This window comes from Quercus suber, unplaced genomic scaffold (assembly GCF_002906115.3).
Source record: "Quercus suber isolate HL8 unplaced genomic scaffold, Cork oak 2.0 scaffold_1077, whole genome shotgun sequence".
In the NCBI taxonomy this organism is placed as follows: domain Eukaryota; kingdom Viridiplantae; phylum Streptophyta; class Magnoliopsida; order Fagales; family Fagaceae; genus Quercus; species Quercus suber.
This window is the reverse complement of record NW_027070483.1, coordinates 107,426-124,359: the sequence shown is the minus strand read 5'-3', so window position 1 is coordinate 124,359 and position 16,934 is coordinate 107,426. Positions and strand designations below refer to the sequence as shown.

Genomic DNA, 16,934 nt, shown 5'->3' with positions numbered 1-16,934 from the left:
CAAACCGAAAACTTTTAAACCCCTAAACCCTTAAAACAGTTATTATAAACCCCTTCCCTTCAAAATCACAACCAAACCAGACAGCACAGCAGATATCACTTCCAAATTCAAAATCCAAAAAGCCAACCAAAGGCAAAACCGCCATGCCAGAACCAGAAGAACAAGCGGAGAGCTTTTGAAAGATGGCCTCCGCACATCTGCCAACAGCTCATGACCGTACGCCAGGTCCTCCGCCCCGCAGCACCGCCACCTCCTTGCAACGGCCGCCGCCATGCGTTCACCTCCTCGCCTCCGAGTCCCTCCCCCACCACCGCCGCGCGCCTACTTCGCCCTGCCCGACACCGCTGCTCCAATTCCGACACGCTTGACTCCACCGCTGCCGCCGCGCTGTTGTCATTTCTGTCCGTCGTGCTGCTTCGCTGGTCCAGCGCAGGAAATCAGCGCAGAGAAGGCGGGCGAAGCGTGTCCGTGCTGGTCAATTTGGTTGGAAGGAGAGAGCGATGGAGGCTTGGCCGTGGCACTGTGAAGGCTGTGGTCAAGTGTTTAGGAATTTTGTTAGGGTTTTGTGACTTGGAGAATTGGGATTCTTCAAATTAGGGGTCTCCAAAACTCTCCTTAATTTCTCAATATCCACGCCGTCCCAAGGTAATGCCAGATTCTTTTATTCATAAAAGATGTTGAGTTTATGAGTTTGTTAATTGCAATGACCAATTTCATAAAATTTAAACAATGAGTATATGATTGGTTCAGGTTAGGAGATGTGCTCAAGATTGTCTTGTGAAGGCTTTTAAGTCTTTTAAAAGCTCGGGTGTAAACAAGGCCGCGAGCAAGTTGGTACTGTCTATGCTCAAAAAACAACATGCCTTTGGCAGTTAAATTAAGTAGTTTGAAGGCTGTAGATGGGTCTAAAGATGATACATTGTCGAAGCCTGAACATTTGGAGGTTCTTTATATGCTTAGTGTAGTGAAGATTAGTGTTCCGAGTCTTTCTACAAAAGTTAGTTCAAAAGTAATCTCAGAAATAGTGAAGCTTCTGAATTCCAAGTTCTCGGTGCTTACAAGACATGTTTTTCAAGTTATTGAAGCGTTTTTGAAACATTGAGAGTTGAATTACTGTTCCAGAGACAGAGAAAATTGTAGATTTGCTTGTATCGTATGTGTCTTCGGGAGATAAGAACCCTGTGGACACTGATATTTCTGCAGCAACATTGTTAAAACGTGCTCTGGATATACTTCATGATAGAGAATCAAGCTTGTGGATTAGGAATCTTCCTCTAGTTTGTGGCTGTTTAGCAGGTATGTTTCTAGTTGTGCATTGGATTTAACATTATTAATGATGCAACTATGCCTTTAGCATTGAAACATTTGATGTAGCTTCTTTTGCTGTCTCATCTCATGCTGTTAATCGTAATTTACCTTTTTTTTTGGTAAGTAGTAACTTCATTAAAGGAGAATTTTCACAAGGTTACAGAAAAGTCCTCCTAGAAATTACAATATAAAGTTTAATAGAGCAATGGAATTTAGAAAAGAAGCTGTTTGTGATTGTCACATTTCACATCATTATCATCTTCACCCCTTCCCCTCTCTATCCTTTGTGTTAATTCGGTATATATTATACATCTTCTGATTCATGTTGCCAATGCTGATTTAGGTCTTCTAAGTTCAGAGGCTAGCATTGCATCATTGGCTTCTAGTATTTTGAAAGAGTTGCTCAGCCATCTTGCGGATTATAAAACTCTCTTGACTGATAAAGATAAACCATCTGATGATGAAGGTCAGGAGAGCATGGAAGCAAGTGCAATAAAATCAGTTTGTCTTATCTTTGAGAATGCCCTTGCCACTTATAGTGGAACTCCAGATGAGCATATTTGGGGGTCATAACTGTTTTGTTTCTCAATCTTGGTATGTTATTGTTGATAGCTACATTCTGCAGATTAATCTTTATATTTATTTATAATTATTGTTACTTCTAAAAATTTCACTTGCTTGAATCAACTTATTTATTTGTCTATTTATGAAAAAAACTTATTTGATTTGTCTAATTGTTTTTTAGCAGTAGATTGTAAAAAGAGAAATAAGGCATGTTAAAATTCTCTTAATTGACCACTTTTGTTCAGATAAGGTCATTAAAGTAATCACTGAATTATTACCTATCAAAAAAAGAAAAGAAGTAATCACTGAATTATTACTTGCACACTTTGGGCATTTGATATTGGTTAATAATCTACTTGCACAGGACACTTTTTATCGAGGTTTTATGTAAGTTAAGGTGTTTGTTCATCATCTATTGGCATGGCTTGAGTTGTTTGATGAAAAGAAGTTCATGCTCAGCAATTTTAGCATCACACTGCCAAACCTTCTATCCTATAGGGATGATATGTTCAATCTGGACTGTGCTTACAGTTTGTACACATTGCCTTGTTGCATTCTTCGGTGTTGACTATATTATGCTTATGCTAGGACTACTTTCTAGTAATCAATTTTAGGGTAGGACTGCAATATCTCCATATTCTTGGTTCAGTTGCTAATTTACCCTTTTTTTTTTTTTAATAAGTAAGTTGCCCCTCAGTTTTTTGAATATAAATTTCAGATGTCTGATATTTACTGACTGTAAGGTTGAAACTTAAGACTGACCCCAAATCCACTTCAACCTTCACTACTTGAGCCTAGCCAAAGTACATTATAAGCTTTAATTGGACATTGTTAAGTTGTAGTTTGCGTGAAGATTATTCAAGTGGGAACAAGCTACTTTGCCTTCTTTTTCTTTGGGATCAGATCTTTTAACTTTTTTAGGCAGCTTGAATGTTGGTTGACTTTATTTGCTAGGCTCAGATCTTTTACCTTTTAAAGAGTCCTTTTGTATACTTCCTGTGTATTTGGGCCTCGCCCTTTTTATCATTGAATCCTTTCTTTTATTAATAAAAAAATGAAAATGAAAGAACTTCCTAACTTACAATGTACTTTATATGAAAGTCAATACTTCTTTTCTACGTGCTTTATTTTAATTTTGATTATGAAGGGTATCTTTGGAAACTGATAAATTTTTATTTCAAAGACAATTCATTAAATAATATTCCTTTAGGAGTTGGATTTTCTAAGGTGGCAATCAACATAGGATAGAGAGCGTAGCATGAAATCACAATATATCTGTAATTTTTATTTGTAAACTCCTTATTTTGAAATTTGACATTATTATTGAACATAAAGAGGTTTTAGGTGTGAGGAGTCAATATCGTATCGGTACCGGCCGTACTGAGGAAATATACCGTACCGGCCATTAAATCGATACTAGTACTCCTCCAAAACATACCCAAAAAAAAATACCAGCTTGTACCGGCCTATTTTTGCTATACCGGTCTGTATCAGCCCATATGGCCAGTATTGGCGTTTCGGCAGGTACAATTAAAAAAAAAAATTGAAAAAAATTATTAAAAAATATTTTATTTAATATAATATATTGGTTAATGTACTTAAGCTAATATGTAGGCTTATAAAATATGTGGATTTAAATTTTATGTTGATAAACATTGGAATTGTTAAATTCATACTTACATAAATAATAAAAATATATATTTATGCATAGAAATATATAATAGCAGTTAACCCGAAACGGTATACCGTTATCAACCGGTACCGTAATATTTCGTTCCCTTGGCCAAACCGAAATAGCCTTGGTACAAAATTGACTCCCTTGAATAGGTGATGAATTAATAGTAGAAGTTTGAACCTTGTTGCATTTATATAGAGGCTTGCGACAAGATACAAAAAAACTTCAGTTACAAATTCAAGAGGGTATTAGAAATAGCCTATGAGGAATAATTTCCACACTGGGTTAATTTTCCTTTAACAATGAGTTCCCAGTTATTCACTTGTAGTACATTTATAATATGGAATTATTGTGAAGAGCATAACCATGATTTAGGTACTCTTTTGATATAAAACCTTTATTTTTTGTATTTTGTTTTATCTTTTGGAATTTCTTTTAATTTTATTGAAACCCCTTTATAGTGAAAGTCACAGTTCTACATAAATGAGCTTCCAGGTAGTGTGTATGTTGATTTATGTGCCTGTATGCATGTTAGAATTGTGTACTTCAAGTTCAGTATGTTACAGCCATTTGTGAGCAACACTGATATTTTTAGTAAAATACTGCAATTTCTGCTCATATTATGTACTTTTGGTTGTAGGAGAAATCTCATATGTCTTTATGAAGAGTATAGTGCTTAAACTTGCGGACTTGATGATCCTTGCCAATGGGGGCACATCCAACACTGACCATGTAAGTTGATGGAAATTCATTTTAACTAATCCCATGTTGGTAAGCCTTTGGTTTGAATGAATATGTAAATATACAGTCTTTTTGGTCTTGTTTACCTACATCAAGCTCTAATTTTGGTGATTAGCAATTTGCCAATTACATTTTAGTGTTTTGGCCTTACACTGAATCATATATTTTCATTAGTACTAGTGGAAAGGCCCTTTTGATGAAGTTTGTATTTAGATGAAAATTGGTGGGGGTTGGCAATGTTGAACTCTATGATGTTCTTTGTTTGTGCATCAACTTGGGAATAATTTTGGATTTTGCATACTTAATTGGGAGACTTTGGTTCTTATAACAGAGTTTCTAAATCTTACCTTATTATTGAATTTTATATGGTTATCAGCTCAAGCAATTCAACAGATCTAGTATAACCACTCTATAGTCTGGATCCATAAAGTTCCTCATGAATGTGATGAGTCATGTCAATTTATTTCTGCACTTTTGCTTTGAATTTATTTCATGGTAGAGTTACAAGTTTTGTAGGTAGTAGCAAAAATGTTATCTTCAATTGACTTCTATTGATAATTGGTTAATATCTTTTTTGATGATAATGCAGCTTCCGAAATGTATTGGGTCTGCTGTAATTGCTATGGGACCAGAGCGGATACTTACACTTTTACCTATCTCCCTACATGCGGACTTGACTTGTTTGAACATTTGGTTGATACCTATTTTAAAAGATTATGTTGTTGAAGCGTCACTAGGGTACTATATTGAGAATGTTGTGCCCCTTGCTAAATCATTTGAGCGGGCTAGTCGTAAAGGTATTTCCTCAAAAAATACAGGGAATCTCTATCCTTTATTTCAATTTTTTTTTCACAATCCTCTCTCTCATTGCTTCATTGAAATCAGAGTAGGAGTTGTAAGTGTGAGTCTTTGTGCATTTGTATGTGCTATCACTTCCAATATCTATCCATTGTAACACCTTTTATCAAATAGGCTCCTCTTCCTTTTCGTTATAAAGGTAAATGATGAAACATACCTGATCTCCATCCTTACTATGTCTTGAACTGCAGACCTTGTGTGCTGGATTCTTTAAAATTCATTTGATATACTGAGTTACAGCTCATTTATCCAGGATGTGTTCACTATATTGGGCATTTTTATATTCAGTTTTTAACCTTGGTTATTTTTGTTGTAAAATTAAATTTCTTAGTAATTATGAAAGTTTGCAGAGACGATTTAGACTTTCTGTTGCCATGTCATTCCTCTTATTCACACTAGTCTTTCAATGTTTTCTATTTGCTGTATATGATATATGTAGTGAACCATTTCATGATTTACATGTGGATTTTCTTCTTTCTCTTTTCTTCCAGTTAAAAAGTTAGCAACCAGTCAAGATCTTCAGGCTCATGCCCATGACCTGTGGGGACTGCTACCTGGTTTTTGTTGCCATCCCACTGATACTTATCAGAATGTTGGAGCTTTGGCTGAAATATTAATTACTTTTCTAAAGGAGGACTCCTTTATGCATAAAAATATTGCTATTGCCTTACAGGTGCTCTCTCCTTCATAAGAAGCCAGAGTGTTTTTCTTTCAATTTTTTTTAATGTTCATTTTTGGTTATGTCCTTAATTATTCATTTCTGTATGCTTTTTTTTTTTGGGATTTTGCACAGGTTCTTGTTTATCAGAACAAGAATGTTCTTAGCCCTAAAACAGAATCTGCAGAACCCAATTCTTTGCAGAAAAAGATTGTGTGTTACAGTTCAGAAATGTACCCACTTACTCAAGAAGATTGCAACCAAAAACATCAAGGCCTTGGCGTCATGTTCCGCAGAGTTGCTCCAGGCTCTAACAACTTATTTGTTGATTCACTTCCTGAGAAGCGCTCGTATCTAAAGGTTCTCCCATTTGTCACTCACTGAACTTATATTTAGAAATTTGATATATCTTCTCTTGCTCTCCATACCTGTAATTACAGGATAAGTGTAATCGTAGTCCATAAACTACTCTGTTTTTCTCCACTGTGGTTATAGAAAGGTGGTCTATTTGTTTGCAATTCCATACACAAATTTTGTACAAATTTAATTCCCTTTTTAAATATTTATACCTTATTTTTCTTCGCCTTTTGGGTATGCATTATGCATCCTTTTTTTTAGGTAATAGATAAAGAACTAATATGTATCTTAGAGTCCAAGCCACCATTATCAACCTCAATACTCTTGGTTTTGGGCAGGTCTCATGGTTCAATGATGGTCAATGTGAGCCGATATTATACCAACACTGACCTTCCTACATGATGGTCTCTTTATGCTAACACATGCCAAGCCAACCTGTGGGCTTTTGGAGAAGCTAAACTTGTTACGCTAGGTATTGGAGCTTAATAACATGCAGTAGTTTGGAACAACTAAAGATTAACAACTCCGTGATTGACTGAAAATTAGTGCAAATGCGTAATGTGATTTTGTTTTGAATATGTACATTAGATTAGTGATTGAGAAATTTCCATGGCTGCAATATATATATATATATATATATATATTCATTCTAATATTGATTCTATTCAGCTGAGAGTTAATTTCCAAGGGACACAATAAGTTTCTCATTTGAGAATGTTGCATTAATCTTTTTAAATAAATTATATGATATAGTGTATTATTTTTGTGTGTCATTTTTTAAAGAATTTAATCTCTTTTATGGTTTTGAGATTGTTTATTGCTTGTTTGGTCTGATATTCTCTTGGTCTATATTTTCTTTGGCAGTATGAATTATTAGCCAATTTCTAAATAATAATATGATTAAATATTTTTTGTTCTCATTTTCTCAGGATGCCATTGGATGCCTGGCTCTATTACTGATTCTTCTATAACTAAAATGATTCTCATGTCATTATTCGAGAGTTTCAGTTCGTAGATGGTGAGGGTGAATTTGAAAAGTTGGGGAGTGATAACCAAGCAATGATTGATAAAGAACAAGGCAATCTAAGTAGTACAGAGAAAGAGATTCAGAGGTAAATTGTGAGTGATATTGTTTTCGGATGAGTGAGCTTTGCCCCAAGGGTGGTGGCGGAGCTGGTAACGTGAGTGTATGCATCATATAAAATGGGTAATAGGCCATCTGCCAAGGGTTTTAGGTTTAATAATATATTTTAGCAGTACTATAAATAAATGAATATATTATTTATTATATTATTATATTTTAATTTTCAAAGGAAGTCTGTGTGAGTTTTTATTTCATGGGAAGGAGAAAACACTTCGGCTTAATATCCAAGAACTTGTTTGAAAATCATGTAAAGCAAAGGGACTTAAGGTCTATTGTTATTTGACCGAATAGGATTGTCCATTTCCTCACTTAGGAGGAGTAGGATTAAGCTGAGCCAAAATGGTTTTCCATGAGACAGGATCTTTAACCAAATAGGATTGTCCTGTTTTTGTAGCCATGTGATAATCCAGTTGAGATTTCTGTATAAATGATTGTTTGATGATGAAGAACTGTCTTTGTGGTCAACTGAGAAAGGTAGAGCACGGGAATTTTGTTTGTTTGTTATTTATGGCTTTTTATTGTATTTCTTATTGGCCTTTACCAATATATCTTACTTCAACAAGATAAAAGCAACTGAATTTGTACGAATTTTTGCTGCCATTATTGCATTCATTACTTTGTTTTCCTGGCAAAGTATTGGTTTTATTTTTGATTACAAATAGAACTTTTTTAGGAACTTCTTAAATTAACTACATAATGATTTCTTTGGTTTTGCCGCTCCATACTTCTTTTAGATTCATTTGGTAGCTTGTTAGTTTCTTAGTTTTACCCTCTTTTAAAAGTTCATCTTGTGATGATCAGCCCTAAATATTTTGGCAGTAATCTTCTATTAACTTTCTGTTAAAAAAATATTATTTAGGAACTTTTTGGTAGGGGGAAAGCCCTCTTAAGTTACAATCTGTTAGCTTTAGTTCTTGAACTTCTTGTATTTGTTTCTTGTTTAGAGTGTTCACCATCGTGAACATGATGTTCAAATTTTTCTCTATATAAGTCTTATTACCTAGAAAAAAAAGGTATTGCCCTCTTAAATGTCTGAATGAGTCTGATTGCAATATTCTGTTCTTTGTACATATCCGTCAAATTGCTAGCTACAAACAAAAATTTACAATTATTTCAAAACCTCCATCTTGATGGCAAATGTACATCTACTGATAATGTATCCATAATTTATGTAAATGGGTTACCAATGGCATTCTTTGCTGGCATCAGCATTTGCCTGTGCAATCATTATGTAGTCTGATATATGGTTTTAATGATGCTTTTTTATTTCATAAAAGTTTATCATATGGGTTTGCACCATTATATTTTATAATGTGAAGTCTAATAAGTGGTTGTGTTAGATGACGTGAAGTCTACAAGAATGACAATGGGTGAGGTGGATGAATCCTCCGTACCTTAGGTTCTAATTTGCCTCGTTCTGAGCTTGGAGACCGTATGAGGTGGATGTTGACAAAGAAGGGGGTTTTTGATATTCGCTCTTTCTACAACAAGCTTCGTTGTCCTTTGCCTATTATCTTTCCTTGGAAAGGTATTTGGAAGGTTAAGGCTCCTCCGCGCGTCTCTTTCTTTGTTTGGACTGCGACTTGGGAGAAGTCGTACAGGAGACATTCTGAGGCGTAGAGGAGTTGCTTTTGTTGACCGGTGCATTATGTGTCGTAGTAATGGGAGACAGTGAATCATCTACTTCTTCATTGTGAAAAAGCTTATCTGCTGTGGAGCTTGGTTTTTAGAACCTTTGGGATCTCATGGGTTTTGCCAAGATCGGTTGCAGATACGCTTTTTGGTTGGTGGAATTGGTTTGGAAAGCATTCTTCTAGCATTTGGAATTTAGCTCCTTTGTGCCTTATGTGGTGTATCTGGAGGGAGCGGAATTGGAGAACTTTTGAGGATACGGACAAATCCAATAATCAGTTGCTCGCTTTCTTTAGTGGTTCTCTTTTTGATTGGTCTAGGGCTTGGGGAATCACTTCTAGTGACTCTCTCCCTTTGTTCCTTAACTCTCTGCTTAGTACTTAGTTCTTATGTTGGCTTTTGTTTGTTTTGTTGTATTTTCTTGTTGTTTGTTTCCTTCTCTGTAATCCTTGCTCTACCTTTTGTTTTTCATGAGGTAGCTCTTTGAATATACATCTTCTTACTTATCAAAAAAAAAAAACAATGGTAAAAGGTTAAGAGAATTCTTTATTGTTTTCTAGTCACAAAATATTTTGATGATATCTGCCCCCGTTGCAGCTTGTATGCAGTCATTCAATTATTAGACCATAAAATATTTTGTATAAGTTTGTCTAAATGTGTTGGATCATTTTATCCTAAAATTTTTGCCCTCCTGCTCCAAAACCACCTTTTCTTGTTGACTATCAGTACTATCTAGCACTTAAGCCTATGCAAAATTTGTAAATAAAGTATAGCTTGTTTGTATTTGTATTGGTAGGAATTTATTGTTAGATATTTTGTAGTCAATGAAATGCCATTGTATATCAGGTAAAAAAAAAACCTTCCCCCATTTTCTGGTCATATGGTCATAAAATAGATTGATGATTTACTGTTTAGTTAATGTTGTTATTCTTTCAGGTGTGTGATAATGGAGCTAGCATCTTCTTTTGTTGAAGGAGCCAAGGAGGATCTTATTGATCTAATCTATAAATATATTACACACACTTTTGAGGTATATTGTTGGCACTCTTTATCCACATGAGTAACATGACATGCTTTTTATTAATGCCAATTCTGTTACTCCTTTGACTAATGGATTTAGGCTGACACCATTTGTGAACCTTTGGTTTTAGGTAACTAATAAGTCTGGTCATTGTGAAGCATACCACACCTTGAGCAGAATTCTGGAGGTCTGAATTGGCATCTCCCAACTCTTAAATATGTTATTTTTGGAGCTTGTTATCATTATGAACTTGATTCTCATTTATGTTATGGAATGGGACAGGAACATGCCTGGTTTTCTTCTTCCCGATTTGTTGAGCTGATTGATTTGTTACTTGGTCTTAAGTCTCCTGTTGATATTGCCTCTCTTAGGAGTCGCTTTGCTAGTCTCCATATATTAATGATTCATGCATTGAAGGTAAAAAATTCTCTCTTTAAGGTAATGATAAACTTATTTAGTTTTTATAATGGGGGAAATTGTGCAGTTGGTCCTTAATAGTAGTAGGCGGTGTTTTTATTTTTCTAATTAGAAAGATGTTTGTTCGCTTCACTAAATATTGGTGCATAATATAGCGATAAGTTTGGAGAGCTGCCTGGGTGCGCTTTCTATCTTTGATTTCCTCTTGTTCTTTCTCTTTCCTCTGTTTTGATCTCATCTTTTACTTTTCTACCTGTTAATTGTTTAATTTTATTTTAATATATTTTTCTCTAAGTTATTTTCTGCTGTCCCAGTTAGTGATTCTTAAACTAATGCAGCATGCCCCATAGATCTGGTTTTGAAATTTTTAGCACTTCTCTATGAATGTGTCTCATGTAATTACTCAAAACGATAACAGAAGCCATATCTTTTTCTACGAGTTAAGATGAAAGTGTACTGGTTGGTAGGAAGCAAAGGTCTTTGAGTGCCCTCTATCAATTAAGATTAGCTATCAGAGCATGCAACAAATGCAACCATATTAACCAATTCTTGTTATTGTCAAAATAAATAAATAAATAGGAACACATACACACTTATAGAAAAAATAACAAGAATACCAATAAAAATGTGAAGCCCTCCAAAATGTGGACAAATTTGCTCCTATTTGTCTTATCTAATATCCAAATACCTTTCTGCTTGATGGCCTGGGAAGATTAGATGCTATCATTACATAACAGCCCCTTCCCCCTATGCTCTTTTTATCAATGGTCCGTGCAGTTCCAAAACATTGATGGTTATTGACTGCAGTAGCTGAAAGCATTTCTCTACTTTTTTGTTTTATACATGTGGGTTTATAAAGTCATCTTATAATGTATGAGATAGTTGAAAATATTTTTTCAGTTTCTGCTAACTGCCATGAAGTTTTATATCCCAACTATGACTGACTTCACCAATGCTATTTCATTATTCAGCTTTTGTTGAATGATAAGCCATGATGCCAAAATGACCAATGCTTGTTTTGGCTTGCTTTAGTTCCTTCCACTTGAATTGTATAGCTTGTTGGCTACACTTTACCAGACAATCTCAGATGGCTTTTGTATTTGGTGTCCATTTTCCTGTTGGGTGATTGTTGCAAGGAGCAGGAAGAAAATTTTGTTTTGTTTAAGTTTAGAAGCCAATTATATTTTTTATTATTGGTCCATTGGATTTTATTTAGGTCTTATTATTTAATTGACTGGAGTGAAGGTTATTTTCGTAATTCAATAATTGGGCTTTGACCCAAGTCAATTAAGATTGGGGGTTTTTTCTGATCAAAGATTTGGGTTTGTCATAGTAGTCTATATAGGCATATTATTATATTCTTATGGAGACAAATTTATGATTGACTTTTCAAAAAAGAAAAAGAAAAAAAGTTTATGATGAATTAAAACTCAGTTGGAATTTTTCTAATAGTTTGGTGTTGACTCTAGCCAACCCTAAGTTTGGAATCCTAAGTTTTCTATCATGCTCAATGCTGATTCCTATGTTTAATTGTATTTTGCGGTTGTTTATATTATCAAATCCCTTGAAAATTTTTTACTTCATCAGTTTTGGTACCAGCTCTCGTTGTTTTGCACTTGTGGTATGTGACCTATGTTCAATTATCATGCTATTCCACTTGCAATTCAGACCTTGACACCTGTGCTGGTGTTCTTGTTTCAAAGGATCTTCCACAAACATTTTATGCTGAATGAGGCTGTGTTACATTCTCATAGTTCCATATTTTAATTTCTTTTCAGAATGAAGATTAACTACTTACATGAAATACAGCCAGAACTCATTTGGCACATTACTTGTAGTTTAGTTGGTTCCCTACAAGCATCTACACTTTTCTGCCTTATTTGTGAAGCAGCAACCTTTTCTGCCTTATTTGTGAAGCAGCAACCTTTTCTATACAGTTTTAAAAAGGCAGTTCAATTTCTTTTGCTGAATTTTTGTTAAATCTTTGTATGCTCTGTGCAGATGAGGTTGGAGGAGGAGAACACAAAGGCTTTTCTTATTCTCAATGAGGTTATACTCACATTAAAGGAGGTAAGAGCTATTATTTCCAGAAGTATGATGTTGTAAATGCTTCACCTCATTTTTGTTTAGCCTGTTGTCTCTCTCTCTCTCTCTCAAGCTAGTAGTTTCTTAAGAGTACATCAGTGAAGCTCTGCCTGAATTTTAGACTTGACCTTGTAACTGGGAATAATGAGATCTTTATCCCATATGTGTCACTCAGTTCTATCCTTTAATTTTTTTAGGCCAAGAAGCTTGTAGCTTAAATCTCTTAATTAGATAATGTCTGTTCACTTCCATTAACCTACTATTGATGGATTGTGACATGACCCACAATAGGGCTTGAGAGTGGAAGGCTAGCTGCCACTAAAGTAGCATTCGAGGTAGATATATCTATATCCATCTGAAAGCATGGAGAGGCCCTTAAGAGCTCTACTGTCTTGCAACTTCTGGGAAACTAGGTTGTATAAGTTGGTAGTTGTACGCCAATATTTCCTTCTCCCTTTATAATAGTTTTATGTTTTCTTAATTTTATTTTGTATGCATGTTGTAGTGGGGGGCTGTGATCTAATTCTATCTTTCCTTTTGATGAATGTACATTTCTGTTGTCGACTTTTTGAAGTAAGCTTAGTACTTGAACCTTCTGAAGCTTCTTGTGTCAACATTACTTAAGTTCCATTATAATCACACCCTTTTTATAACTCTTATTTGCTATTGAAGCAGAGTTACCAATTCTGGGTTCAAGAGACGGCCAATGGTAATGGCATCGTCGTGGTGCCTCATGTCTGTCCAACCCCACCTCCCCCTCTATCTACCTATAAAAAAGTTGCCAATTTTGCGATAAGAAAGATTTCTGCACTACTAATGTGTTTTTTTATATGTAGGGAAATGAAGAATTCAGGAAAGCTGCTTATGATATTCTCCTTAAGATAAGTGCCAGCTTGAAAGACTCATCAGCTATTTCTGATGCACCTTATCACAAACTGATTGGCATGGTAAGTATATTAATGATTCTACTTCAACATCTGATTTAATACAGTTGGTAATTTTTAATTACTTGATTATTTGATGAATTACCGCTTCCTCAACTGCTTTCATCTTTAATATCTAATGATTTTACAATAATCAGATAATGGGCTATCTTTCTGGTTCATCTCCTCATATAAAGAGTGGGGCTGTGTCTGCCCTGTCAGTATTAGTTTATCAGGATGCAGATATCTGTCTTTCAATGCCTGATATTGTCCCCTCACTTTTATCTTTGCTGCATACCAAAGTGGTGGAAATTATAAAAGTGAGTGTTCTCTTAGTTGCTCCTGATTCAGTGGTTGGTACGATTTTGCTTTTTATGCTAATTAGTTGATTGCATATTTAACAGGCTGTTTTGGGTTTCGTGAAAGTACTAGTGTCATGCTTACAAGCCAAAGACCTACACAGGCTTCTGTCTGATGTTGTCTATGAAGTTTTACCATGGTCATCTGTCTCCAGACATCATTTTAGATCAAAGGCACTTGCAAATTTGACATTAAGCACTTATTTGCCTTATTTACATATATAAATGAAATTATATTGGTGCTGGTGTTGGAAATTTTCATACATATGCATGTGCATCTTTATTCACAGGTCATTGTCATAATGGAGATAATAATACGGAAGTGTGGTTCTGCAGTAGTTGAGTCAGTTACTCCAGAGAAATATAAGAGTTTTCTGAAGACTGTTTTTGAGGTGATTCTTTCATTTCCTGTTTTAAGCTCATTTTTAAATATAGTTTATTTTAATTTTAGAGAGGGACTTGATCATCCAATTGGTTGAGAACTCCTTTGAGCTGTTTAGGCCCTCAAGTTTGATCTTTTTTATACCGTAATGAATTATTTTCAAATAGTGTAATCTCTACTAAAAATTGTTGGTGATGCAAATATAGCTTGATCATAGGTTCCTCTCCACGGAGGCCTTGTTTTGAATGTCAAAGTACTGGCACAAGGCATTAATAAGCCACATGCTTATGTGGCTTCACAGTTATTTTATAATTTTGAGAAAAACATTAGCAATATAATGTTGCAGCATGTCTTAAGATAGTTTTCTGAAGAGTAGCTGTACTTGTCATGCACAATTAGCATGGTAGAAGCACGTCCTGTGAGCTCAACTAGGTGGATGGCAAATACGGAGATGGAGGATAGTTCAGTGGGATTGGAGGTCTGGAGGAGTTTGATAGACATTGTGCATGAAATAAACACAAGCTAGTATTCGAAACTAGGTATCTGGCCGTGTCTTTGTATGGTCCTGCACTTGTATTGCCTGGAACGCCTTATGCATTTGTAAGAGAATGCTAGGACGGGCCCAACCACAAGTGTCACAAACCAGAATGAAACCACCAACGCTGAAAGCTTTTATTTCTTTTTTGGGGGGAGGGTAAGATATTCTGATTTTGTTATTAAAATGTTACATAGACTGGCTATTGGCTGTTGTTTGATTGTTTTCCTCGCATTCTTTTCTTATTTTACCCTTTTCCTCTATTCTCTACTATCAATTTGGTCCCATAGTGTGTCCTCAGCCATTCATTAGATGAAGGCCTCTAGTTAAGACACATAAAGACTTTCTTGCCCCCCTTAATGAATGAGCATTATCAGTTTAAACATAGGGATCTAATGTCCCTCCTGCAGCCGTTTTTCTTTCGGTTGGAGTTCATTTGAAGTGTGTTTGATAAAGAATCATTTCATTTGGAATCCACTGGGTTAGGCCTCATAAGGTTATTGAGTTGTTTGAGTCTTGGTAGGGTAAGTTTGGGCGACATCGCAATATTTATTTTTGGAGACTTGTGCCTCATTGCTTGATATGGTGTATTTGACGTGAAAGGAATGTTAGAAGTTTTGAGGGATGTGAACGTTCTATGCTAGAAATTAAGTTTTTTTTTTTTTTTTTCTTTCACACTCCTTGAATGGAGTGTGGCTTTGTCTCATTCTTCTTGTTTTTTCCTTCCTGTTTTACTTGATTGTTGTAATTTTGGTTCCTGATATGTGCCCCCATAGTACATCCCCAACGTACTTGGGTTGGCTTTTGTAATAATATATATATGATGAAAGATTATTTGGATGGCTGTTCCTAATTGTTTGATGTGGTGCATTTGGTGGGAGAGAAACAACTGGTGCTTTGAGTATTTAGAAAGGACAGTAGCTGATCTTAAACCTTTCTTCTTTAGAATGCTGACTGATTGGATGTCCATCATTGGAAGCCATTCCATTTTTTCAATCTATGATATGATGGATGTTTGTAACTTTTGTACTTGATTGTTATGATCCCCAGCTGTATATGTTGTGTATACTTGGGTGATTCTTTTTTATGATTTGAATAAATTTTAGAGTACTTATAAAAAAAAACATATATGATGGAAGATTATGTTGTCCTCATGTATCTTATTGCAGAACCGCCATGGCAAAACGAGTTCCAAAGAATCTGATGCTGGTGATACAGAAATGATGCTTGCAGATTCATCTATGAAGGCTTCTGGATCCATGTACAACTGATCACATTTTTTATGCTGCTCTGTTCTTTTGATAAATCTTGCTCTATTCTTTCTTTCCATCTCTTATTTTGCTTTATTGTTTTTAGGCTGGAGAAGAGGAAACACAAAGCAATGAGTTCTATACCTGAGGAGAATGGTTCAGTAGAACAAAGGAAAAGAAAGAGAGAGAAGAAAAACAATGCCTATGCCCGCATCCCGAGCTCAAATGAGCATCACCCGTCATCTGGTAGTGGTGGTGGTTTAAGAGCAGTTCAAAGTGCTAGGCTATCTCATAATGCAAAATCAATGAAGGGTCAGTCAGAAGGAAGACAAAAGAAGAGCAAGAGGAATCATGACCAAATTATGAAAAATCATGAAAAGAGAAAGGAGCCAACTAATACAAGCAAGAAAGATGAAGCAACTCATATACCTAATGCTTCCAAATTAAGCAGACACAAGGTCGGGAGGAAAAGACAGAAGATTAATAAATGAGTAACGATGTGCACAAAGTCTGAATAGCAATAGCTTCCCTGAAGCACGAGAAGAATTTGGCACTCTCCTTGTACTGCCCTACTGAAGATGTTCATGTAGTATGAGAGCAAGCTTCTCACATTTTCATTGGGTGTCATTTCCTCAGGAATTGCAGAGATCAAGGAATTCTATGAGCTGTGTTGGTCTAGTTTAAAGAGTGAGAATTCTGGAATCTCTCTAAAGATGGGATTCTGGCTTTATTCACTTGGAGGGTGCTGAGCAGGGCAAAAAGTCACCAGTTTTGGTGCAGCTTAATTCTTACTAGTGGGTGTTGCCATGGTTGGCTACAAGTCTGAAGCCGCTGAACTGTTCAGTCATGTGACTAGAGGGCATTTGTATACATATTTTGTTTATTAGTCTTAAAAGCGCATTTTTTTTTTTGGCTACAATATACTCCAAATCATTCTTACTATTTTGTCTTTAGCAGGTAGGGTTGGAAATCTATTTAATTTTTTATATTAAGGTTTTAAATGGTTTTTTTAAAGCTTATTAATA

General features: G+C 35.4%; 1 protein-coding gene across 1 annotated transcript; it reads left to right on the top strand.

The window, feature by feature from the left end:
- Positions 1-223: 223 nt before the first annotated feature.
- LOC112017854 (uncharacterized) lies at positions 224-16,923 on the top strand (the record flags this gene model as incomplete). Its single annotated transcript, XM_065769193.1, is given in 28 exon segments — positions 224-344; positions 347-645; positions 751-849; positions 851-1,085; positions 1,088-1,111; positions 1,114-1,296; positions 1,652-1,864; positions 1,867-1,902; positions 4,188-4,279; positions 4,878-5,085; positions 5,638-5,819; positions 5,940-5,997; positions 6,000-6,050; positions 6,053-6,118; positions 6,121-6,164; positions 7,091-7,106; positions 7,109-7,159; positions 7,162-7,273; positions 9,874-9,967; positions 10,089-10,145; positions 10,241-10,375; positions 12,377-12,445; positions 13,297-13,407; positions 13,542-13,703; positions 13,788-13,916; positions 14,033-14,134; positions 15,829-15,920; positions 16,016-16,923. Coding segments are annotated over 28 exon segments (3,426 nt in total), but the record flags the coding sequence as incomplete, so codon positions are not given.
- Between the last annotated feature and the right edge of the window lie 11 nt (positions 16,924-16,934).